Below are 24,198 nucleotides of genomic sequence, written 5' to 3'. Positions count from 1 at the left end.
GTCTAATGAGCTATGTATATGGCCCAAGTTCTCAGTTCTCTGCTTCTTCCATATAGGAACTGGTAAAACACACAGTGGAGCCAACAGAGAAGGAGAACCTAAAGCAGGCACTGGATGCCATGAGGGTAAGATTGCAGAATCACATAAGCACTCTAATACTCACTATAAATGATTATAACATTACAGTTCAGTGTTTAAAATATGTTCGTGCACATAGTTTATATTAGAAAAAGAAAAACTGTAGTCGATATAGATATAGATGGATATTAATAGGGAAGGGAACTTTATTTTGAGTAATGTTATTTTTTCACAATGATTTATTGAAAACAACCACCTAAAGGGCAATATTAACCAACTACACCTAGGTATACAATTGTATATGTATGAAAAATGCAGTTTCTAAATAAAATATTTATATATGTGGTTTCCTCTAGGATTTGGCCCAGTGTGTTAATGAGGTGAAAAGGGACAATGAGTCGTTGAAGCAGCTTACCACCTTCCAGTTATCTATTGAACATTTGGTATGCTTATGATGATGAAATTATATTGGTCTCATTGAAAATACAGTCTCTGCTATGGCACAGTGTTTGATATGTACAATCCATGTTATGTACTGGCACAATCCATGTTATGTACTGCCACAATCCATGTTATGTACAGTACAGCAGTGCCCCACACTGTCTGCACTGGTGCAATGCATGCTATGGACATTCCAGCAGTGCCCTAAACTGTCTGCACTGATGCAATCCATGTTATGTACAATACAGCAGTACCCCAAACTATCTGTACTGGCACGATCCATGTTATGTACAATACAGCAGTACCCCACACTGTCTTCACTGGCACAATCCATGTTATGTACAATACAGCCGTACCCCACACTGTCTTCACTGGCACAATCCATGTTATGTACAATACAGCCGTACCCCACACTGTCTTCACTGGCACAATCCATGTTATGTACAATACAGCCGTACCCCACACTGTCTTCACTGGCACAATCCATGTTATGTACAATACAGCCGTACCCCACACTGTCTTCACTGGCACAATCCATGTTATGTACAATACAGCCGTACCCCACACTGTCTTCACTGGCACAATCCATGTTATGTACAATACAGCCGTACCCCACACTGTCTTCACTGGCACAATCCATGTTATGTACAATACAGCCGTACCCCACACTGTCTTCACTGGCACAATCCATGTTATGTACAATACAGCCGTACCCCACACTGTCTTCACTGGCACAATCCATGTTATGTACAATACAGCCGTACCCCACACTGTCTTCACTGGCACAATCCATGTTATGTACAATACAGCCGTACCCCACACTGTCTTCACTGGCACAATCCATGTTATGTACAATACAGCCGTACCCCACACTGTCTTCACTGGCACAATCCATGTTATGTACAATACAGCCGTACCCCACACTGTCTTCACTGGCACAATCCATGTTATGTACAATACAGCCGTACCCCACACTGTCTTCACTGGCACAATCCATGTTATGTACAATACAGCCGTACCCCACACTGTCTTCACTGGCACAATCCATGTTATGTACAATACAGCCGTACCCCACACTGTCTTCACTGGCACAATCCATGTTATGTACAATACAGCCGTACCCCACACTGTCTTCACTGGCACAATCCATGTTATGTACAATACAGCCGTACCCCACACTGTCTTCACTGGCACAATCCATGTTATGTACAATACAGCCGTACCCCACACTGTCTTCACTGGCACAATCCATGTTATGTACAATACAGCCGTACCCCACACTGTCTTCACTGGCACAATCCATGTTATGTACAATACAGCCGTACCCCACACTGTCTTCACTGGCACAATCCATGTTATGTACAATACAGCCGTACCCCACACTGTCTTCACTGGCACAATCCATGTTATGTACAATACAGCCGTACCCCACACTGTCTTCACTGGCACAATCCATGTTATGTACAATACAGCCGTACCCCACACTGTCTTCACTGGCACAATCCATGTTATGTACAATACAGCAGTACCCCACACTGTCTGTGCTGACACATTCCAGGATATCTACAATACAGCAGTACCCCACACTCTGCACTGGCACAATGCTGCATTTAGTAAAGCAGCACCCCATTCAGTGCATTTCTTGGCACGATGCTAGGCTCCCCCTACAGTGCCAGGAACAGACAAAACAATAAGAAGCCTCTTATTCTACATTATTGCACTATGCTCCAGCTGTGAGGACTCTGCTCCTACCGCAAATTGCCGAAGTTGCTAAGCAACCAATAGGTAGTTTAGTAGCGCCTATATACAGTACCAGTAAAAAAAAAAGCCTGGTTATAACTATAGAAGATAAAAACACAGACAAATTATTGTGAAACCTCATAAAGCAGCATAAATATATTGACCCAATTTAAAACAGTGATGGTGTCTTTACATTGCATTTAATGATGGTGATGGGAATCTGATGAAAAAATAGGTTTTGAAAAATTATGGATTAGATAAGAGAAAAAAATGTATGCCTCACTTTTTGGGTAACTCTTGCGTGCCCTCTCTACTGTGTGTGTCATGTGACAATGGTCAGCATTTTGATCCAATTTAACTTGACTCTTTAGGCAGAATCCCTTGCACTATATGGAAGACCAAAGACAGATGGTGAATTGAAGATCATTACTTCAGAGAAAAAGTCAAAACTGGACAGGTAAACTGGCATCCACAGTGGATCCATGCTCAGGGTGAGCTAAAATAACAAGAACAATAATTGAAATGACAGGAAGAAGCCAACTTTTTTAAAGCTGTGAAATAGACAGAGGTCTTGGAATTTCTTTATTGGTAGTGCTAGAGAAGAGTAGCTCTATTCATAAGACATGCACTACCAAATGAGCCCCATAACAGCAAAATGTGAGTATGCTGCAGGATATACTGTATAAAAGAATGTATTATCATTATTGTGAGGAAGCCCTTTAAGTGAACATGTAAGGCGAGGAAAGGTTATCAAACTAACAGTGGCGTCAAGATGCAGGCAGCTTGTGGTGCCTTTAAGTGGGTTCTGGGTGATTGGACTTGAAGACACCTGTAGTTTTCTGCAGGCAGCCTTTATTGGGCGGGGCTTACTGGGTCCTTCCCACAGCTCTGCTCTCTGTGTAGTCTTTTGTGCAGCCTGGTGATGGTGTCACTGCTACTTATACAAGGTAATACCTAGGTTTTCATAGGCATTTTGTGCACAAAAAGTTAATTTATATCCCTTGTAGCCACTGAGGAATATATTTAAATGATATCGGGGGCAGCAGGGTTTCATTTTTATTTATTTTTTACTTTTTTATTTTTACTTTTTCATTTTGTAAATCTTTATTTTATTTTTGTAACTTTTTTAATTTTAACTTTTTATTTATTTACTTTTTCCCCTTAATGTTCTTCCTATTACATAGGAGATTAAAATCCCTTATGTGATAGTTTGGAGGTGACAGGTTCTCTTTATGGAACCTGCCCTCCAACACAGAACAGCAGTTCTGTGTAGTTCCTAACAGCCGAGACAGGTGGCGCTGTGATTACAGCGCCACGGTCTCAGAGAACACACAGAGAGCCCGTAGAGCAGACGTTTTTCGTCTGCTCTATGGACTCTATGGCTGAGCCGTTATGCCTTAGTTTTCGGGGTCCCCCGGGAGAGTGGGCGACCCCGAAAACTACGGCGGGGGGTACGGGCAGAAATGATCGCCGCTGCTCAAATTAATACAAGTGGTCTGATCAGACCACTTGTAGTAAACGAGCGGCGGCGGCTTCATACATTCAGCTCTGCTTGTCCGGAGCCGAGCTGAATGTACTTTAAAACTACTCGCCCGGCGCCCGAAACTGCATGTCCCGGGCGTCGGGCGATAGGAATTCCACACCCCTGGATAATTATTGTGCCCTGAGCTTTAAAGTATCAGATACCCATTGCCGAACCGAAACATTTCTCAAGGACGGTACTACCGGTATGTGCCCTTTGGGCTGGGGGTTCTGATCATGAAAAGTGAGTATCAAGAGTCTGCTGTCTATAGCAGTCAGATGCTTCTTCTCCCTTTCTACCTTACAATGGAAAATGAAAACTAAAATTTGATGTTGCCGTTTAAAAAAAAATTAAAATACTTTTGTTACATAAGGCCTACTTATGTACACTTAATATGCAATTGAAATTTTTTTATGAAATAAGCTTTTGTTTTAACCTATTATTAATAATATTTTAATGGTACATGCATTATATTGTAATATAGTGTAAAGTAAAGGCTGTGAACTACAGCCTGCTTAGACTACTTGTATTTTACTGCTCACTTTCACCTGTACAATAGAATCATGTAAATCTATGGCTCACAGCTTATTATCAAAACATAATGTTCTGTCTACATGAGTGTACTTTATCAAATAGCCAAGCACACTTTTACTTATTCAGCTATCTTTTCCGGACTTCTCAGGTATGCCTTTCTTCTGGATCAGGCACTGCTAATATGTAAGAGGAAAGGTGATACATATGACCTGAAGGAATTTATAAGACTTCAGAATTATGAAATCCGTGATGACCCCAGTGGGGATCGAGACAATAAAAAGGTAGATAGTCATCAACAGTATGTTTTTACAACTCAATAGTCAAGAGGAGAAGTCTGTAGAAATATAGTCTCTCTCTCTCTCACTCACAAAGTATTTGCAGCTTGCATGCAGGGGGTTTCCAATACCTGCTGCAGTTTACTCTTGTCTAAATGTAGACGTCCATTAACAAAGAATGTACAGTTGTGTATAAGTATAAAAAAAATAATGTGTTGGTTTTTCATTTGAAATTTCAAGTTCTTCCGAGTTTAAAGAAGTAGCCAGTTTCAGTGAATTAACTGATGGTGCCAAAAGGGATAAGGAGTTGAGAAGAGTTCCATTGTACTTTGCAACACAGTTGAAGCTTCCACTTTTTATAATAAATACTTTTCAAGTGCTTGCCATTATGTTTCTGGACAGTGGGGAAATAAATCAGCTGGAAAGCCACAGGAACACCAGCATAACATAGTAACTGCATTCATAAAATGTAATGGGGCATACTGAAGGCTGAAAGTAGTAAAGCCTGTGATTCCATAAAACACAGCTCATCCTATATAACATTCTTTTTCAGTGGTCTCACATGTTCTATCTGATTGATGCCCGAGCCTGCCTAGGATATGAACTGTATTTCAAGACAAGAGAACTAAAAAAGAAGTGGATGGAGCAATTTGAAATGGCTGTGTAAGTTTGTGACAAAATGCATCTTCTTGTTCGGAAAAATGCATGGATTGCACCCTGTTAATCAAGCCAAAAGTGATATTTTATGTATACGTGGAGCTTGGGGAAATGCATCACCCACTGGCTTCATATATGTCTTATATACCCCAGCATTGAGATCCTATAACTTACTGACTCTGTTCTTATCCAGCTCGGAGTTTTAAGTGTTCCTGTCTTTGCATGTTCAGCAAATTCTGGGACATTGTTCACAACATAATATTAGTAAAAAAAGGAGAATTTGAACCCATCATATGGGATATATGGAATGGAATCTAAGATATCTTCCAAACATCTACAAAAAAGTAAAATATTGTTTTGGGTGGACTGACCCTTTAACATATTTATGTATACAATAGGTATATTATTGTCTAATAGTCATGGAAAATGAATACATTGAGGATAATTTGTGAAATTTGGTGCATGGTAAAAGTATGGTTGTTGTACGCAGCAACAACACGTCACTTTTTATCTTTACTCTTGACAGAGCATATGCTAGTTCCACACACTAATTCAAAGTTCATATTATTGGAACCCCATCTGGATGTTTGTGTGTGAAACAATGGGCATGCATGGTAGGAGCCTCACAAAAAGGTCATTGGCTACTTTTAATCTTACCTTTTTTCCTCTAACTAGACTGGAAATGTGAAACAGAGACTGTTTTAGAAACTGAGCTTGCAAACAGATCAACAGGCGTTTTTCTTAATCATACATCATTGCACACAGGAAGTTAATTCTGGAATTGATGGGTTATGCAGCTACCTTTAGGTGGTTGGACACTGGCAAATCAAAGCTGTTAGGACAGCCCTGAAAATCTCTCCCAATCCCAGCCTACTTGTGGCCATGGGTGATGGATGCCTTCTCTGCTCTGAGAGAGCACTTTTTCTACTCAACATTCTCCTAGCAAGTTTCCCCATGCTGCTCACAGTTTCCCTTTGGCAGAGGGACCCCAGGCCCCTCCAGAAGAAAGATGTGGAATTGGTCTGTAATGTGCTTAGATTCCTGCATGGGGCACTCACCTTGGCACTTTGTTCAGTGCATGCAGTTGCTGCAGGGTGCTTTACAGAACCAGGCTCGTGGTCTAGTTCTGTAAAGCCCTGTCCCTGAAAACCCCTTCAGTGGTATGCCCACCAGCAGGGTGGAGACTGGATGGGGGATTTCCTCTTTAAATGACTGTGCTCCACCTGGTCGCTGCTGTTTTGAGAGTTAGTAAGTCAGGGCTAGTCACTGGAGGTACCCATGTAACAGCCCCTCTGTCTGCATGGGTAAACTTGGGGCTCGGAGGGATCGCTTACCACTGCATCTCTCCTTTTATATTTACTGCTTTTTCAATAGTCCATAGATGGCCTGTGGAATCACACAGTACCTGCATAGTCTCCCTCTGCGGCTTCTCTATTGTGCATTTGCGTGCCATCTTCCTTCTCCTGGCCACACACTGCCACTGCTGCTCCTACAACTCTGCATGTCACTAGGGAACTCAGATCTCTACAAACTGCTGCACTGGATCATCACTCCTGTCCACAGTGCTGGGTCGCTAAGAACCCTGTAACTACCACAGTAGTGAGTACTGGTTTCCTCTTAGGCAATGATGGGTAGTAGATGTGGGGAGGTATGGGCCACAGACTCTGGCGTTTCACAGCCTGACAACAGTTTCAGAGAGGATTATGTTTCTACTACCTCTATGGTCTGCTCCTTCTCCCCATGACTCCGCACCTCTAGGTCCACTTGAGCAACCTCTAGAGCACCCTTCTCTATCCTGCTGTCCATAGAGGACTTTACTTCAGTAATGGCAGAATTTATGGGGAAAATGTCTGTACAATTGGAGTCCTTAGACTGCAGGGGGAGCAAGCAGGCCCACCTCCTTCCCCTTCAGAGTCCCCTCTCACCTCCCTCTATCTGCTTCTGTGATTCCTAAAGGAGATGGGGAGAAAGGGGCGGTTTCCAGTTATGTGGATCAGTCCAGGAAAAGGACCTGTCTCCTGACAACTCTCCCAAGCTTAAGGACACTGTTGCTTTCTTTGTGGACACAGTGTGTGATTGTTTACAGTTGCAGCTGTCTGCGCCTCACTGGCATTGGTCCTTTAAAAAAATGCCTAAACCTGTAGCATCTTCCCTGTAAATATGCTTTTACAGCCAGTGTTGATGTGCTCCAAGAAACAGATTTTATAGGAAATAAAATGTCCTTCTTATAAAGCTGCAAGTTTGTATAATACTAGCATTTCTTTTCTTACAGATCCAACATTCATCCAGAACATGCTCATGCAAATGGACATGATTTTCAAATGCATTCATTTGAAAGCACAGCTACATGCAAAGCCTGTCAAATGCTCTTAAGGTAAGGCAAGGAGAAGTATGTGAGAAGGCAAGGAGAAGCACTTACTGCTTCCTTGTCACCTAGCCTTACACGCTTTTTTTGGCACTTACAGGGGAATATTCTTCCAAGGATACAAATGTTCCAGTTGCAGAGCTCCTGCTCACAAGGAATGCTTGGGCCGAGTGCCATGCTGTGGGAAGAAAGGTAAGGCACAAGTTGGGTGAAAGATAACACATTTCAATACAAATAGTCAGGTACTAAAGATTGGAATGGTTATGGAGTTTCTCATGGAATAATATATATCATATAATTAGTGCAACCAATCTATTTAATTGTTACAGTGGTTCATCCAGACATGGTCTGGATTCAGATGTGGTCCTTACTAATTTGTTACAAATAAGCAGTGCCCTCTTACCCCTGGAACAACACATAGGCTGAAGGAATGACAACAGCCACCCACACATTATTTTGCTGACTGGGTGCATACACTTAGAACCAATCTGTTGGCAGAGGAGGGTAACAGTTTGTCCTACTTTTAAAACAGCTGTGTCTGGGTTTTCTTCAAGAGGCTATAAAAGAAAGCATACCACCCATTTTAATCTCTCTGCCCCCCAGTTTTGGCTTGGCTTGTGTGGCTATGATATCTGATAGAGTGATACACTACTTGAATTTTGACTGTCCTGCAGATTGCTGTGGGTGGCCCTGTCGATTTTTCACTTGTTGGGGCAGTGACTGTTGCACTGCTTGGGTATGCTGACAGCCGGCACATGGCAGGGGAGATGCTGTGGATGGGGGAATCGAGCCTTTTTTCTCATTCAGCCCCATGGCTTCCAGTGTATGCCTAGCCCAACCCTAACCAATTGACTGAGGTAGGAGAAAGGGAGCAGAAGACAGTTGGTGTAATAGGGAATTGAGTATAAATTCAACCATGGTGACATCTTAAAGTCATTCCAATAACAAGTAACTGAGCTGCTCTACAGTCTCCAAGGGATCCTCCAGGGTCCAAACATTCTCACTGCTGCCCAGCTGTTGTGGTTTGCCACTATGCCTGGCACTGCACAAGCAAGCTTCATTCACATCACCCAATCAGAAAGCTTCTCCTGTGCTAAACAAGCTCTGAAGTTCTATCTAACACATTGCCACAGTATAACCCAACCTCCCTCTTCAATAAATCATCTAAGCTTGATTATTGAATTATTCATATTGTTTTTAATCAGCTCTATTGTTAAATTCTAGAAAACAAGCAGACATATCAGATAATAATAATCTCATTTAAAAAATATGGATATTATGTTCTCAAATAGTAAAACAACTTCAAGGACTTTGTAACTGACACTTGTTTATCATAGCGGATTCCTTTGGGAAAGCTTTTGACATCAGTGAAAAGGTAAAGGGAACCTATGAGGACAGAAATGTGGGTGCTGTCATTGTTTATTTGTTTTTGTTTTGAAAAAAAACAAGATATTGAGATGTCATCCTGATCTTGCTTTACCAACTTATGAGTTGCTGACCCAAAGCAAACATGAGCAAGAGTTCTCACTGGCGGCATGCTTGTTACAAGTTCTAGACTGACAAGGTACAGTCTTGGTCTTTAAATTCTGTCTGTGAAGGTACTTCCCATATTTATGTTCTCACAAGTTCACTTTAACTGCAATATTGTTATTATTACTATTATTATTATTACTACTGCAGAATTAAAGTTAAACATCATCAATAAAGTTAAAAATAAACAATAAAACATAATTTTTCTTTTTTTCTTTTTCAGTCAGTGGTCTATTTACTTCTAAAAAGGTAAACAATATGTCTTATAAGATAAGTAGGACAGAGTATGATAAAACAGAGGCAGTGTGTTGAAATTATACAAGCAGATACAAGTAAATACGCTATATTACCAAAAGTATTGGGACACCTGCCTTTACTCGCACATGAACTTTAATGGCATCCCAGTCTTACTCCATAGGGTTCAATATTGAGTTGGCCCACCCTTTGCAGCTATAACAGCTTCACCTCTTCTGGGAAGGCGTCCACAAGGTTTAGGAGTGTGTCTATGGGAATGTTTGACCATTCTTCCAGAAGCACATTTGTGAGGTCAGGTACTGGTGTTGGATGAGAAGGCCTGGCTTGCAGTCTCCGCTCTAATTCATCCCAAAGGTGTTCTATTGGTTTGAGGTCAGGACTTTGTGCAGGCCAGTCAAGTTACTCCACCCCAAACTCGCTTATCCATGTCTTTATGGACCTTGCTTTGTGCACTGGTAGGCAGTCATGTTGGAACAGGAAGGGGTCATCCCTAAACTGTTCCCACAAAGTTGGGAGCATCAAATTGTCCAAAATGTCTTGGTATGCTGATGCCTTAAGAGTTCCCTTCACTGGAACTAAGGGGCCAAGCCCAACCCCTGAAAGACAACCCCACACCATAATTCCCCCTCCACCAAACTTTACACTTTACACAATGCAGTCAGGCAAGTACCGTTCTCCTTGCAACCGCCAAACCCAGACACGTCTATCGGATTGCCAGACAGAGAAGCGTGATTCGTCACTCCAGAGAACACGTCTCAACTTCTCTGGAGTCCAGTGGTGGCGTGCTTTACACCACTGCATCCAAAGCTTTGCATTGCACTTGCTGATGTAAGGCTTGGATGCAGCTGTCTGGCCATGGAAACCCATTCCATGAAGCTCTCTACGTACTGTCGTTGTGCCAATCTGAAGGCCACATAAAGTTTGTAGGTCTGTAGCTATTGACTCTGACCCCGCTCTGTCGTTTTATGTGGCCTACCACTTCGTGGCTGAGTTGCTGTTGTTCCCAGTTGCTTCCACTTTGTTATAATACCACTAACAGGTGACCATGGAATATTTAGTAGCAAGGAAATTTCACGGAACACCTGAATCCAATGATTTCGAGGGGGTGTCCCAATACTTTTGGCAATATAGTGTATGAGGAGGAAAAACATTAGAAGAAAGTTAGATTTGAATGTAATTGTATAAGTGGATCACAGAAGAGGATAAAAGACTGTGACCTATTAAGACCTGAATAAATAGAATGTAATGTCAGCTTTCATGGAATATTTTATTCAGACTAAATAAATGGGTAATTGAAAGGGGTTTGTAATGTGAAGGAGAAAACCAAGTAGTATATTTAGTGGTTAGTTAAATGATGATGTGTTAAATAAAATGTACAAGTAATAACATAAATCTGTAATTTGCATCCCAAGCAGGGTTGCACACCGCCAAGTAACAGATCAGACGTAGGTAAGTTGTTCTAAAGAACATTACACATGACACATGACACTGACTTTAAAGCTGAACTTCTGGCACATTTAACCAATTGCTGTCCGGGACATTTTCTTACTATTTGCGCACACATGATAAAATATACATTTTGGGCTAGAAAACAGCTTCAAACCCCCAAACAATTATATATGATCTGAAAGCCGAGGCCCTGTAGAATAAAAAAAATGCTAGTTGCAATTTTTATCAAAAATGTAGGAAAAAATAAACTAAATTAAAATTTAGTGCACAGAAACATAATATAATACCCAATTTTTTGGTAAAATATGAAAGAAGTGGTCACGCCATGTAAATAGATACCAAACATGTCAAGCCTTAAAATTGTGTTTGCCCGTGAAGCCGCAAAAAAAAAAATCAATACCCCAAATTTCCCATAGGGAACACTTTAAACGCGTTTACCGCTCATCAGTTTAGTGCTAACAGTGATTGATGGCACTAGAATTTTTGCTCTCACCCCATGTTCACAGCGATATGTGTAGCGCAATTGTTGTTTTCGCATGTAGGCGCACCAACGTGTGTTTGCATTTGTATGTGTATGCAGGTGGGGGGCGGGGGACTTAACCTTTTTTTTTTCTTCTTTTATGTTACATAAATGTTTATAATTTTTAAAAACTTTTTTTTTTTTTTTTTACACTAACCCTATTGCTGTCACATAGGGGGCTAACAAGCACCCAATGTAATAGCAGATAGGGTGTGTCAGGTCCTTTTTTGAGATATCAGGGGTCACCATGTGTCACCTAGGGGCCACAAAGAAGCTGAGGAAGCAGAGATCTGCTTCCCCAGCTACGTCTCCTGGCTCCAAGAGGCGGAGACTGTGACGAGAGACACCGGAAGTGAAGTAATGCACATCACTTCCGGGTCCAGTGATCGGAGGAGAGATCAGGAGGAGAGATCATCTCTCTCTGGTCATTGCGGGGAGACCCGCTAAGCCGCACGGGGACAGCGGTGCCTGTGGAAGACAACGGCAGCCACCACGGGGGGGGCAGGGATAGGAGGGCAACGCACGGTACAAATGATCCGGCGGCTGTACAGACGCCGGTTCGCTTGTACATCAACAGCAATTATCTGCTGTTAAAAAGGATACCAAGAACACGGCTGCTGTAGCACCCGTGTTCTTGTTTTAACAACTTTTAGACGTTCCATAGACGTATTTCGGCCCGGAAGTGGTTAAGGGACACAAATGATTGAAGCTCTGTATCCATTATCTTTTTTTAATGTAAATGGTGTAGGTACCTAAATTTAACCTGGCATCAGCCTCTTGCAATCTTCTGTACAGCAGAGCTCAGATTGTGAGAGGGAGAAGCAGCACAAGGAGCCAATCAGTTGTGCTGCAGTAGCATGCCGAGTGTCAAAGGTATGCGATCATCAAGCTGCTCCTTATGATATCACTGCTGAGTCACAGACTGGGGAAGGTACAAGAGCTGTATTACTCAACACAACAGTGAAAAAATGAGGTCTCCTTCCCTGCCAAAAAAGGTCATGCTGTGTAGAAAATCTGTGTAAGTTCATAAATTGATGGACAGAGACACAAATCCTTTGGCAGGGAAAACTGCTGACATATACTGTATGTATTCCATCTGTTTTTATTTCTTTGCCTTGAAGTTCAGCTTTATGGCATACATGAATTTTGAAGGAAAAATACTATTTTGTACCACTGGCTGGAGCCAAAGAGGAGACTGTAGTAGTTCTTGGCCGTGTTTTGAATGGAAATGCAGATTACGTATTCATTTACTGATTTGCTGCTAGCTATGGCCAGCTTTAACAGTGGCATTTTGGCTTGTCAGAATGTTTACTCTGATAAAATAACCAGTTTTAAATTTATGAAAACAAGCCAGGATCTGTAATTAAGGAGATCCCCAACTTATTTTCACAAATCAACTAATAACTCGAGTTCTTTATTTGCGCTAACTTGAAGACAAAATAAAAACAATAATGTGCAAAAATATATATATTTATTGACTAAAAATCAGTGCAAAATAATAATAAAAATGTAACTGGTGACCATGAGGAATATGAATCAAAAATTACAATAATATTGATCAGCAAAGGTGATAATAAAAATAAAACCACAGGATATAATGTCAAATACTAATAAAACAAAACTAAGTAACTCCTGGAATGCAATTAGTAACTTCTCAGTAACTAAACAGAACGCGACAAAATAATGTGCAGATTCAACACGTGACCTCTCCCAGCCAAACAGATGCTCAAAAGCTTAAATTTCTTCTGCGCGTGAACTAACTTATAAAACTATGCACAGGACTGGCTATCAGCCAAGAATCTATTTAAGGTAAAGGCAAACTTTCTCTAAGTTATTTAATTTTATGTATATATCACAACTAAACCATTGACTAGAAACGGAAATCAGCTGAGATTCCATAAATATTTCTCCCAAGATTAAGTGCTTGTTCACACCAAATGCAGACCAGATCTGCATGAGTTCCTGCACATGCAGTGCAGTGGGTTGTGCCGCGTTTTTGCCGCATTTTTAATGCGTTCCAGGAAGTTTTTGTAAATAAAAAAAATTGACTTTCAATGCGTTCCAGAGTGTTTGCATGCGTTTTTAATGCGTTTGCATGCGTTCCAGAGCGTTCCAGAGCAGGAAAAATATGGCTTGCTGCAGTTTTTTTACATGCTCTGGAACTGAATGCTCCAGTGTGAACTAGAGACCAAAATACCATTGGAATACATTGGACGCAGTTTTGATCCAGTCTGTAACTGCTCTGCTCTGCTCCTGGAACGCACTTGGTGTGAACTGGCCCTGAAAGGAAGACAATTTTCTACAGCAGTTAAAAATTAATCTAACTCAATCTTGATGCTAACAATGACCAAATGGTTTAGTTAGATATAAGGTATATGGCTAGTCAATTGCTTACAGATAAATAGAAATGTATACTTTACCAAAAAATTTTAATTATTTTGTCTAAGAGATGTCAGCTTTGTGTCAGTTTAGGGACAAGAGATGTTCAGGTTCTATTTGGTTCAGTTCCCCCTGTCAGCGCCTCCATCAGCTTCAGGTCTCTCCCTCCTGTGCCTGTGTACGTCCACCTGTATATTCTTTCCTTTTTTTTCAGTCTTTCCGTTCTTTCCACTCTTAACTTTCTCCTAACCTTTATCACCCAAAAATGTGGGAGGAGAAAGCTTATCGCAACCTAATTATGACGTCACACACTCAGATCACCTTACTCCAAATTAGCTGACTAACCTGTTGGACTAACAATAATTTTGGATTTTTCCTTAAAATTCCAATATTATTCCATGAGATGTACCCTGACCTAAGCCCATAAATTAAGAATTCATCAGATATCTTTGACAGCACATGTCAGACTTACTGTCTCTTTAAGATATGTATAGCTTGAGAAAGTCTGAGCAAGAACAATAATGACATTTTCTTCTGCATACATTGAGAATTAAGTGGTTACTCACATTCTTTCACTGATTACAAAATAACAGTATATCCAACATAATTATTTGTACTTTAAAAAAAAAACCACCATATTAATAATATATACAAATATGTGCCAATAAGTTATTACTCAAGTAAGTCAATATTTAGATGCTTCATGCAATACTAATAATAACACAATTTAAATTATTGCTAATACCATTCATTTCAAATAATAATAATGTATGCAAGGTAACTTTTTTGGTCAGCTCGTTTTCCTATGATGAGAAAAGAAAAATAAATATCATGGTAGTCTCTTTTGTTGTTTGTTAAGTTTGAGACATGGCAATTCCATCAATCTCAGTCTAATACAGTCTGGTACCATGGTCAATCCTTATCTCCTCGTTGTTTGGTACCCCCACAATTTACAACCTGGGAATGTATGTGGTAAGGCTCTTAGAATCGCGGATGTTAGAGTCTTTGTCCAGAAACCATGAACTCAAATTCACCTTATATACTGATAGAATAGACAGAACAAAGATGGCTTCCAGGATGCCCATGATACATTATGTAGAATAATATGTATAGGCCTTAAAGTTTAATTCCTTTTAACCCCTAATAGTTTCAACAGGCTGCTCACAGATAAACTAAACCTAATTCCCCAATACATGAGACTTTCTGTCAATTGCAGGTCTTACGAAGATGGAAACATGTCAGGAGTACTTCGGAATTCCTCCACCACCTATTGCATTTGGCCCACCACTAAAAATGCAAAAAGGGCATGTCATAGAGCTGACAAAAGCAGAAGCTGAGCAGAACTGGTGGGAGGTACGTTTTTTTCTGATTTTCAGATCCACCATGCATTGTTGTGCTGTATCATCTCATCCTGGAGTCTTGTTTTTATTGCCTGTGTCACAATAATGTCATTATAATCTAATTATTTTCAAAGTAGCAGTCAGCTCACCTTTGGAAGACTAGGTGGCCGCCGCTACCTGCTACTTAAGCTGAGCCTTTATTTATCCACCATTCTTATCTGTGGCTCATGTACAAACAGTAGTCTAAAGGAAACGGTAGCAGCTGCAGCCTGTGAGATTCCATTTATCAGTTTTAAGTATAGGGTAGGATGGAAGATAACACCTGATTAGTTGCCTAGAAGAAATCTACATTGTTTGTAATGCGTTTTCTTTACGTTGCTCAAAATAAACATTTTCGTGAAATATTAGGTAAATATTGCAAATCAAATATTTTATATATACCATTTGCAACCCCCAGATGGAACTCTAAACGTGTCTCCACAGCACAATTCTTAAAAAAGGGGAACACCCCTTCTCCTCTTCTAGCATTGATGGCAGTGTCTTAACTAAGCAGTATCATGTTTATATCTTGTTTAAAAAATTTGTATAAAATGTGTACAAATAAAGATTTTATACAAGTAACTATAGACTAAAAAAACAGGTTTTTATGTGTTAAAAAAATAAATTTACTAGAAACCTTTCGATATCATTTACACTGGTAGTGATATACATGTGTTTTAAATGGTTTTATATGCATTTATAAGTCATTTCTAAACACATATAAATGCATGGAATGATTTTAAATGGTATAATTCATGCTATGTCTTTACCTGTGTTTAGATGCATTGAGGGTACTTGCGAGTAGAGAACATCTGTGCTTCCAGGGGCAGATTGGATACTCTGAACACGTCTAAACTCATGTAAACGCAGGCACATTTTTTATGCAGGAGAAAGTGACCTGGGAAATATAAAGTTTGTTTCTTTGCATGTAAATAAAACAAATGCAGGAGTCTGGCGTAATTGTAGCCTGAGGCCTCATTCACACGGACGGTAGCCTGCCGCCCTCTGAAAAGCGTTCCACCACAGATTGCTTTTTATATGACAGCAGCTGGCCACGGTCGAGGAGGTGATACTGCTGCCCCTGAATACAGTTTCGGGTTTTTTTTTTAACTCCCAATGGCGATTGTCTATTGCAGTACGTGGTATGCAGATATATGGTTGTTGCGCAGTTCCATTCATTGTAGTGATCATGCTGGACAAGTGGTACCACCTGTCAAATGTGACATGCTGTATTTATTTTTTGCCGTGGCAATGTACACAGCACTCTTCAGCTGCACTGCTGACATTGCAGCAGGCGACCTGGGGGGCGGGGCAGTCGGTTGCTGTTCATGACAGCGAAAAAATATACAGCACTGCCATGTTTTACAGGCAGTGCCGCCGATGTGAACAAGGCCTTATCATTTCCTCTTAAAAAAATTGAATGTAAACCCGAGAGGTAAACTCAACTTTGCAAAATGTAGTAAACTATAACGGCAGAAATCTTTTATTGTTGAGCTTATTTCTTAGCGGATAAAAGGAGAAATCTAGTCACTAGGGATAACTGTACATTTTATTTCTGGTTTCACAAACTTAAAAAAACTCAATCATCTGTTTTAGGGTCGCAATACCTCCACTAACGAGATTGGTTTCTTCCCATGCTGTCATGTGATTCCTTATATATGTGTAAGTGATGAGAACGCATACATGTTTTAATTGTGAATAAACTTATTTGGTGGGGCATTTTGCTTACCTATGAATAGTGATAGACCTCAAAATGTGATTGTAACACTATCTATATATTTACAATGTGTTTACTTCAATTAATATACATTTTATATTGGTATAAAACAACTTATATTGTTTACAATAATTGATATAATACATTTTTGTAGTTTTTCTCCACATGGCTCTGTTCATTACATGGCAGTGCCTGTTAACATATATTGGCCTTTGGGTAAATGTTGTTTGCAATAACTTGTGTGCCTGTATTATACCACTTCTAATATAGATATTGATGTTTTCTCAACAGCATCCAGTACCTGATCTCTCACTATATTCCTGGTGAGTAAGAGCTTTGCTTATATGGTATTGTAAAGATAGATAGGCAGTCAAGCAGTGATAGCGTAAATAGCTAGAGTAAAGTTATTTTAGGTGAAAGCAAGGTTTACAGTAAAAATGGAGGCAAGCTTGCTAAATAAAAGTCTGCTGAAGTCTACTATAAGCTACAGCCAGTGCTTCCATTCATGTCTGTATCCAGTACTTAAAGGAGAACTATGAGGTGAGTGCTTTTCACTCACCTCATAGTTCTAGCCGACCTGTGACAATGAGACTGTCACAGGTCGGCAGGTGAGCGAACACATACCGGCGTTCGCTCACCTCTCGATCCTGTCTCGGCTCTCTGCCGTGACAGGGGAGTGGCTGGATTCCCCCCTACCCGCTCCGATCCGCCAGCGCTGACTGGCGGAACGGACGGGGGAGGGTACAGCTGGCTCTGCCTCTAAATAGGCAGAGCCAGCTGTCAGTCACGGAGCTGGGCGGATGCCGGCACAATTGTCGGGATCCGCTGCAGCTGCGGCGTCTCAGTATACCGCGAGCAGTAGCTCGCGGTATACTGCGGCGTCTCAGTATACCGCGAGGCTACAGCTCGCGGTATACTGAGCCTAGGGTGACGGGAGGACGCTAGTTTGTGTCCTCCCGTTACCCTAAGGAGAACTATGGGGAAAAGCCTTAACCCCATAGTTCTCCTTTAAAGCCCACCCAACGCTATATTAATCTACTACTCAAGCCCCCCACATGTAAAAAAAAAATTCATACTTACTCTTTTTCAGAAGTTTTAGGCTGGTCACATGATATGCAGGATTCTCTTTCCCTTTGCCTCTTATCTTACACTGGGTGATTCAAAATGATGCTGAGAGTGCCACTGATGTGATACATTAGCATGATTTTCTGCATCATTTTACTTTTAATGGAGGGTGCCATGGTCGCGCCCACACAGGGGGCAGGTCCATGATGCTCTGACTTTAAAGGAAGCGCGTTGAATGACCCTGGGCATCATTCAGTCCAGAAATGGAACGGCATTTGATCACAGAGTCAGTAAGTCTATGAGGGGCAGTTCCCAGCATGCATCAGGTTTGTAGCAAGCATTAGGTAAAAGTGGATCATAAGCACATAGAGTAAGGAGTTGTGTGCCTTAATGTAATCCAAGGAAAGGATTTTGCAGGTAAGACAAAAATCCTATTTTCCTAATCGTACATTAAGGGACATAGAAGTATTCAGGTACAATGGGACATCCAAAAGCAATCCAACTGAGCGGTGGGCTACACAGCAAACAACTGCTAAGAGGCCCATCTGTGAACAACAGGTTAACAGAAGGGGCTCAATAGAGCTCACAGAGCTACCTGAAGAACCGTACAACCAAAGTTGGCATCAGATGAGGCCTGAACATCTACCTAGTAAAATCTAACGAACATGTGAACAGAAGACCAGGTGGCAGCCCTGTAAGTCTGAGAAACAGATGCCTGATGATGAAAGGTCCCAAGAAACACTGACTTATCTAGTGGAGTGCACTTTGAAAAAGAAAGCTGTAACCTTGTCCTTCATGCCATAGGCTAAAATGATGAGCTTCTGTTGCACCAACAGAACCAAGTTGAGATCCCCTGTAGTCACTGGGGAACATAAAGGGAGAGCAATGTGAATGATACCCTGTACAAAGACCTTCTCCAAGGAGTGACAGGCAAACAGTGGTTGAAAAAGAATCGCTAAGGCCAAGTTTGGCCACCAAAGGATCCCTAGGCCTGTAGACAAACCTGTTTAGTTTGTTCTTTTAACCTAGGGGCCAGAAGTTACACGTCTGTTGTCGTCCACCATTGACAGAGGTATTAAAACACCGTGGGGTGGGCGGACCACTCTCTGAAGTTCAGATGTTTATGACTGAGGAAGTCTACTAGCTAATTTTCAACCCTGGGATGTGTACGGTGGATAGGGCTGAAACATGATGTTCCCCTCTAAGCGAGAGTCAGATACTCTTCTATTTGAGCTGTGAGACTTCTGATTCCTCTCTTATGGTTGATGTAAGCCATTGCTGTGGCAGGAATCTGTAATTGAGCTTCCTGTGGCAATCAAGTCGTGTGAACTGAGAGAGTATTGAGGACTCCTCCCAGACTGACAGGCTAGCATCCATCATGAAAACCTTCCAGACCAAAGGGAGAAAGGATTTCCCCAATTCTTGCACTGGACTTGTGATCCACATGGCCAAGGCAAGCTTGGTTTACGGGGGTCAGGGGGATGCATTGGTCCAGAGCCTCCCTGTCCCACGCTGCCAGAATGTTAAATTGCAACAGTTTGGACTGATATTGGGCATATAAGTCCGCCTTAAAGTGGGCCACAATCAAGACCAGAAACCTCATGCAAAAGGTTTGGAGGGTTGGTTGGCTCCTGGTCTGTAGAGTCCAATCATGGGAGTGTAGAGTTTTTTGGTGGAAGGAAAACCTTGGACAGGGCCATATATAGGATCAGGCTCAGACACTCCAATCAATGAGATGGTTCCAGTGCAGTCTCCTGGAGATTTAGTATCCACACAACCCTCTGTAGGGTCTAGACAGTCTGAGAGACATTCACTGATAGAACCTGCACAAACAGTTCTTGCAGAAGAAAGTTGTCTAGATATCCCAATGATGGGGATGCCCCGAGAGCAAAGGAACATAATGCTATCCTTATGTTTTAGAGCTATGTCAGAAGATTGAGACTTCTCATGTACCAAATCATCAAACACAAATAGGATACATTCCTCCCCCTGCTGATTGTGCAGAAGCAGATGCAGCCAGAAAAAAATCAGAGATGAACTGTAGAGGAGAGAGCGATTACTTAGCTATCATGGCTGAAAGTTTCCCCAAAAAGCCAGACACAATAGCAGCAAATGTATCCCTGGAAAAGGAGGACTGGGTTAGAAGGACTGAGAAAGAAGGGTTAAAGAGTGTTGCGACTCAGGCAGGGTACAGTGGTCTGGGCTCTCAATGTCAGGTCCTTAGGTCAGGAAAACTGCAAGCCAGACAACCTTCCCCCACAGAACTGATGTAATGTGTGAAAGCAGAATTTAATGTTCTTTGGCTCACAAGGTCGGGACCTATATACGATACATAGTACAGCATACTGAAACTTGTAGTTAAAAAGCCTCAGATTACCTTACCTGGCTTAGTTATTTGTAGATGTGGATGGTTCTATAGGCCTTTTTATTCAAAATTGATTAGAAATATAATACCTGAAAATGTCCTTTTGTGCTTTAAAGGTACGCTGGTGCCATGGAAAGAAAAGAAGCAGAAATGTTATTGTCCAATCGTTCTGATGGGACTTTCTTGGTCAGACAGAGATTAAAAGACTCAGGGGAATTTGCAATAAGTCTCAAGTAAGTAAACTGTTCTACATATTATCTCCACAATTTAAATGTTGTTGCACTGTGTGTGTACAAGCTTTTCTGCCATATTGCCAACTCTTCAGGGTCTATCTTTCTTTGGACCACACAGGGTCTATTTTGCCCTTATTGCCTACCATTCTTAATCATTCATTACCCCATTCACATCACCAGCACTTCTGGCATACTGGTACCACTTGCGGTAATGTTATTAGCATGAATGAACCAAGTCTTATACTAGAACTCATTATTATTTGGGTTTGACCGTCTACAAAGCAGCAGTGGAAGGCAAGACCTTCTTGTCTCTAATTACATGATCTCTTCCTTCCCAATGGCATCCAGTTCTCCTTTTGGACCCCAGCACAGACTGCACATAGGTAACACATGGTAACATTTGCCCTGTTAACTCTTTTACTGTGTTTAGGTATAACCAGGAAATAAAGCACATGAAAGTAACTGTTCAGGAAGGAATATGGAGACTCACAGAGAAGAAAGGCTTCAAGGGGCTTCCAGTAAGTGAACCACCTTCCACTCTAACATGTATGTAGAAAATGTTTGCAGAAAGATTGCAGGCTCCACTTGTAGTTAGAGGATTCTCTTGTAAGTAAGATATATCAGCAGACAGATTTACTACACCTATTTATACACATAAATAAGAAATAATTTAAAGAGAAATTATAATGGTTTGGGGTTGTTATACAACTATTTTTTATGCTTAGAATTTTAATATATATATAAAGGCATTAGAGAGAAATATGACCATGATATACATAGTTCCTTTTTCTCATGGCCCCTGTTGGTAAGTCATATGCGAACATAATTATTCTTTTACAAACATAGAAAGTAAAGCCTTTAATTCAATTGTCCAAGTGCCATCTAATTTTGGTTATGGCCATATAAGTAACTCTGACAGCTACAGTGCAAGATATCAGCATGTATAATCATATGAATTGAGACCACTAGGTTTTATGCAACATTTCACTTAGCAAATACAGTGTCTTTGACTAAATATCAAGACTTTTAAGTTTATATTGTGTAACTCAACCTAACCATAAGGTTGACATGATGACATATTTCTTGCAGGAATTGGTTGAGTTTTACCAACATAACTCATTAAGAGATTGCTTTAAGCTTCTGGATACAATGCTACAGTTCCCTTTCAAAGAACCAGAGAAGAAAGAAAACGCTAGAATGGCAGCAGAGGGTATGTAAAAACATATTTATAATTTATGGCAAATGGTCTACTTGACAGATTAGTGGAAAGACAACCAGCAGACACATACTGTAATAGTAGGGCTAATCACATTTAAAAGCAACTGTGTTATGTAACCACTGTACTATATAAACATGGGTTTTATCACCACTAATGTTATAAAGTCTGCCCAGTTTACCTTATCTCTGAATCTTCCTGTAATTCCATGCAGCCAGATTTATCAGTCTTCTCACAGTGATTTTATGAAAATAGCTGCAGCCTTTTGTCACAGGATCCTGTGTTCTGCTACCTTCCTCTCATGCTCGTGTTTGGAACAAGGCTCTTTGGGTACAAAGCAGAACACCCTAGTTTTCACAGGCTCAGTATACGTGTAATATTATGTTTAGCTGGAGTATGCTTTTACCTTTTATCTCAATGCTGTTTCAAAATCTAACCACTTTTATATCAAATGTCAATTCCTGTGTTCTTAGAAAATGTTAACATTGTTAGAGGGACTCTCCTTAGCAGTGGAAGCATGGCTCCTGTTCACCTGTGGCTTTAGGGAACTGCACTGATAGGATATGGCCTGCTGTAGGTGAAATCTTCAACATGAATATGTTGGCTCTAGGATGAAAATGTACAAGCAGGGGCAATTACTGCTGCTTTGTTGTGGAGGGTTGGTTGGCTTCAATGGATACAATGCCATATGCAGTGAAGTGTAGAACCCCTTATTAAATGACACTTTCTCCTGTCCCTACAACTGTATTACAGTTGGCTGCTATCCAGCTGCTGCTCGCCAACCTTACATATATCAGCTGTGTCCCTTCTCACTGATTTGTAGAGATGTGTTGCAGATAGTGATCATAGCTAACCATGGAAATAAGCAAAATAGCACTGTACAGAGATATATTCATCTTTGGTTTATGACCCTTCTCTAGTCTAGAAGGATGTCTGTTGTGTAGGCACCATCTATCAACAATCACATCACAGAAAGAGAGCACATACTTAGGATACTAATAAGAAAAATGTAAACATAATAAAATGGGGAGTTTTTCTATTTTTGCTTAACATTTTGTGTAATATTCTAATTTGGAACTAAGATAGGTGACTAAATATGCTGCATGTTACATATGCTCTGGTTATTGTGTCAGTATGTATACATGGGATAACTGCATTATCTCAAGTATTGAAAGGGAACCTGTCTAAAACTACATATGGGAGTTTCTATTGTATCGTTTTTGAAGTTGCAAGCTGCCAGACACCCTTGATATATATATATATACTAATTTATATAATTGAGTATATATTTTTAAAGTTATGTACACAAAGCACTTGGGACAATTGCTATCAGCAATCCGACAAGTCTTATTAGGTTACCATAATACCATTCCCTCTTATAAGCCTTAGCATTGTCTCTAGTGCTCCACAGACATTTAATGGTCACTCTATCTGGCTAAATATGGAGATGGTACTCTAATAATGACGGCGGATGCCTTATTTATAAAAAGATTAACTAGCATTATAGTTTTACATTTGCAGTGGGAACTGTCTTATAAATGTTAATATGTTTACTGCTATAATTGCAAAAACCTTTTATATAAATTCCTGTAATAGATAAGAGGGTGAAGTACTTTGGATCAGCCCGAGCACGTTATGACTTCTGTGCAAGAGACAGAACTGAACTGAGTTTGAAAGAAGGGGATGTCATCAGGATACTCAGCAAGAAAGGACACCAAGGGTGGTGGAAAGGAGAAGTTTATGGAAAGGTAAGATAGTGTATATACATAATATATAACAAAAGCTATTACTGATAGAGCCATATAAAACTTATGTAGAAAACGGATCACGTCGCTATATTTCAGTTTTCAGTGTCTGGTAATCCACTGCAACCAATCATCTTTCCTTTTGAGTCAGTTCCAATATAATGGAGGGAAATATCTGATTGTATGTATTAGGGCACTTATGACCAAAGAACATGGACTGGATGACTGTTCCTTTCAAGTTCAGCTTGCATCAGACCACTGTGCCCACCACATTCAATATGCCATCACTAAGACTACTGTTCTCTTCAAATTCAGTGTGTATGAGATCTCTGTCCCCAAAAAGTTCAGTACGCATTAGACCACTTTCCCTTCCAAGTTCCGTACCCATCAGACTACTGTCCTTTCCAAGTTTAGTATGTATCAAACTTCTGTCCGCTCCAAGTTCAGTGCACATCAGAAAATTGTCCCCTACAAGTTTAGTCTGCATCAGACTATTGCCAGCTCCAAGTTCATTATGCACCAGACTTTTGTCTCGTCAAATTCAGTGTGCATCAGACCACTGTGGCCTACAAGTTCAGTATGTATCAAAACATTATCTCCTCCATGTTCAGTATGCATAAGGTTATTGTCCCCTTCAATTCAATGTGTATCTGATCACTGGCCCCATCCAAGTGCGGTACGCATCAGAATATTTCCCTCTCCAGTTTCAGTACATAACAGAATATTGTCCCCT

General features: G+C 40.7%; 1 protein-coding gene across 1 annotated transcript in view; it reads left to right on the top strand.

The window, feature by feature from the left end:
- VAV1 (vav guanine nucleotide exchange factor 1) overlaps positions 1-24,198 on the top strand; it is a 59,898-nt gene that overhangs the window by 35,042 nt on the left and 658 nt on the right. The window contains exons 10-25 of the mRNA XM_018564499.1: positions 57-125; positions 435-521; positions 2,631-2,716; positions 4,464-4,596; positions 5,144-5,253; positions 7,520-7,621; positions 7,713-7,804; positions 8,950-8,987; positions 10,813-10,846; positions 14,962-15,098; positions 16,721-16,786; positions 17,133-17,164; positions 20,388-20,504; positions 20,935-21,022; positions 21,594-21,714; positions 23,317-23,468. Of these exons, the coding sequence (XP_018420001.1) occupies positions 57-125; positions 435-521; positions 2,631-2,716; positions 4,464-4,596; positions 5,144-5,253; positions 7,520-7,621; positions 7,713-7,804; positions 8,950-8,987; positions 10,813-10,846; positions 14,962-15,098; positions 16,721-16,786; positions 17,133-17,164; positions 20,388-20,504; positions 20,935-21,022; positions 21,594-21,714; positions 23,317-23,468 (1,464 nt within the window). The remainder of the gene's footprint in view (positions 1-56; positions 126-434; positions 522-2,630; positions 2,717-4,463; positions 4,597-5,143; positions 5,254-7,519; positions 7,622-7,712; positions 7,805-8,949; positions 8,988-10,812; positions 10,847-14,961; positions 15,099-16,720; positions 16,787-17,132; positions 17,165-20,387; positions 20,505-20,934; positions 21,023-21,593; positions 21,715-23,316; positions 23,469-24,198) is intronic.

Source organism: Nanorana parkeri, unplaced genomic scaffold (genome assembly GCF_000935625.1).
Source record: "Nanorana parkeri isolate BGI_ZX_2015 unplaced genomic scaffold, ASM93562v1 scaffold757, whole genome shotgun sequence".
Taxonomy (NCBI): Eukaryota; Metazoa; Chordata; class Amphibia; order Anura; family Dicroglossidae; genus Nanorana; species Nanorana parkeri.
Note: the sequence above shows the minus strand (reverse complement) of the source record. Positions and strands in the feature narration are given on the sequence as shown.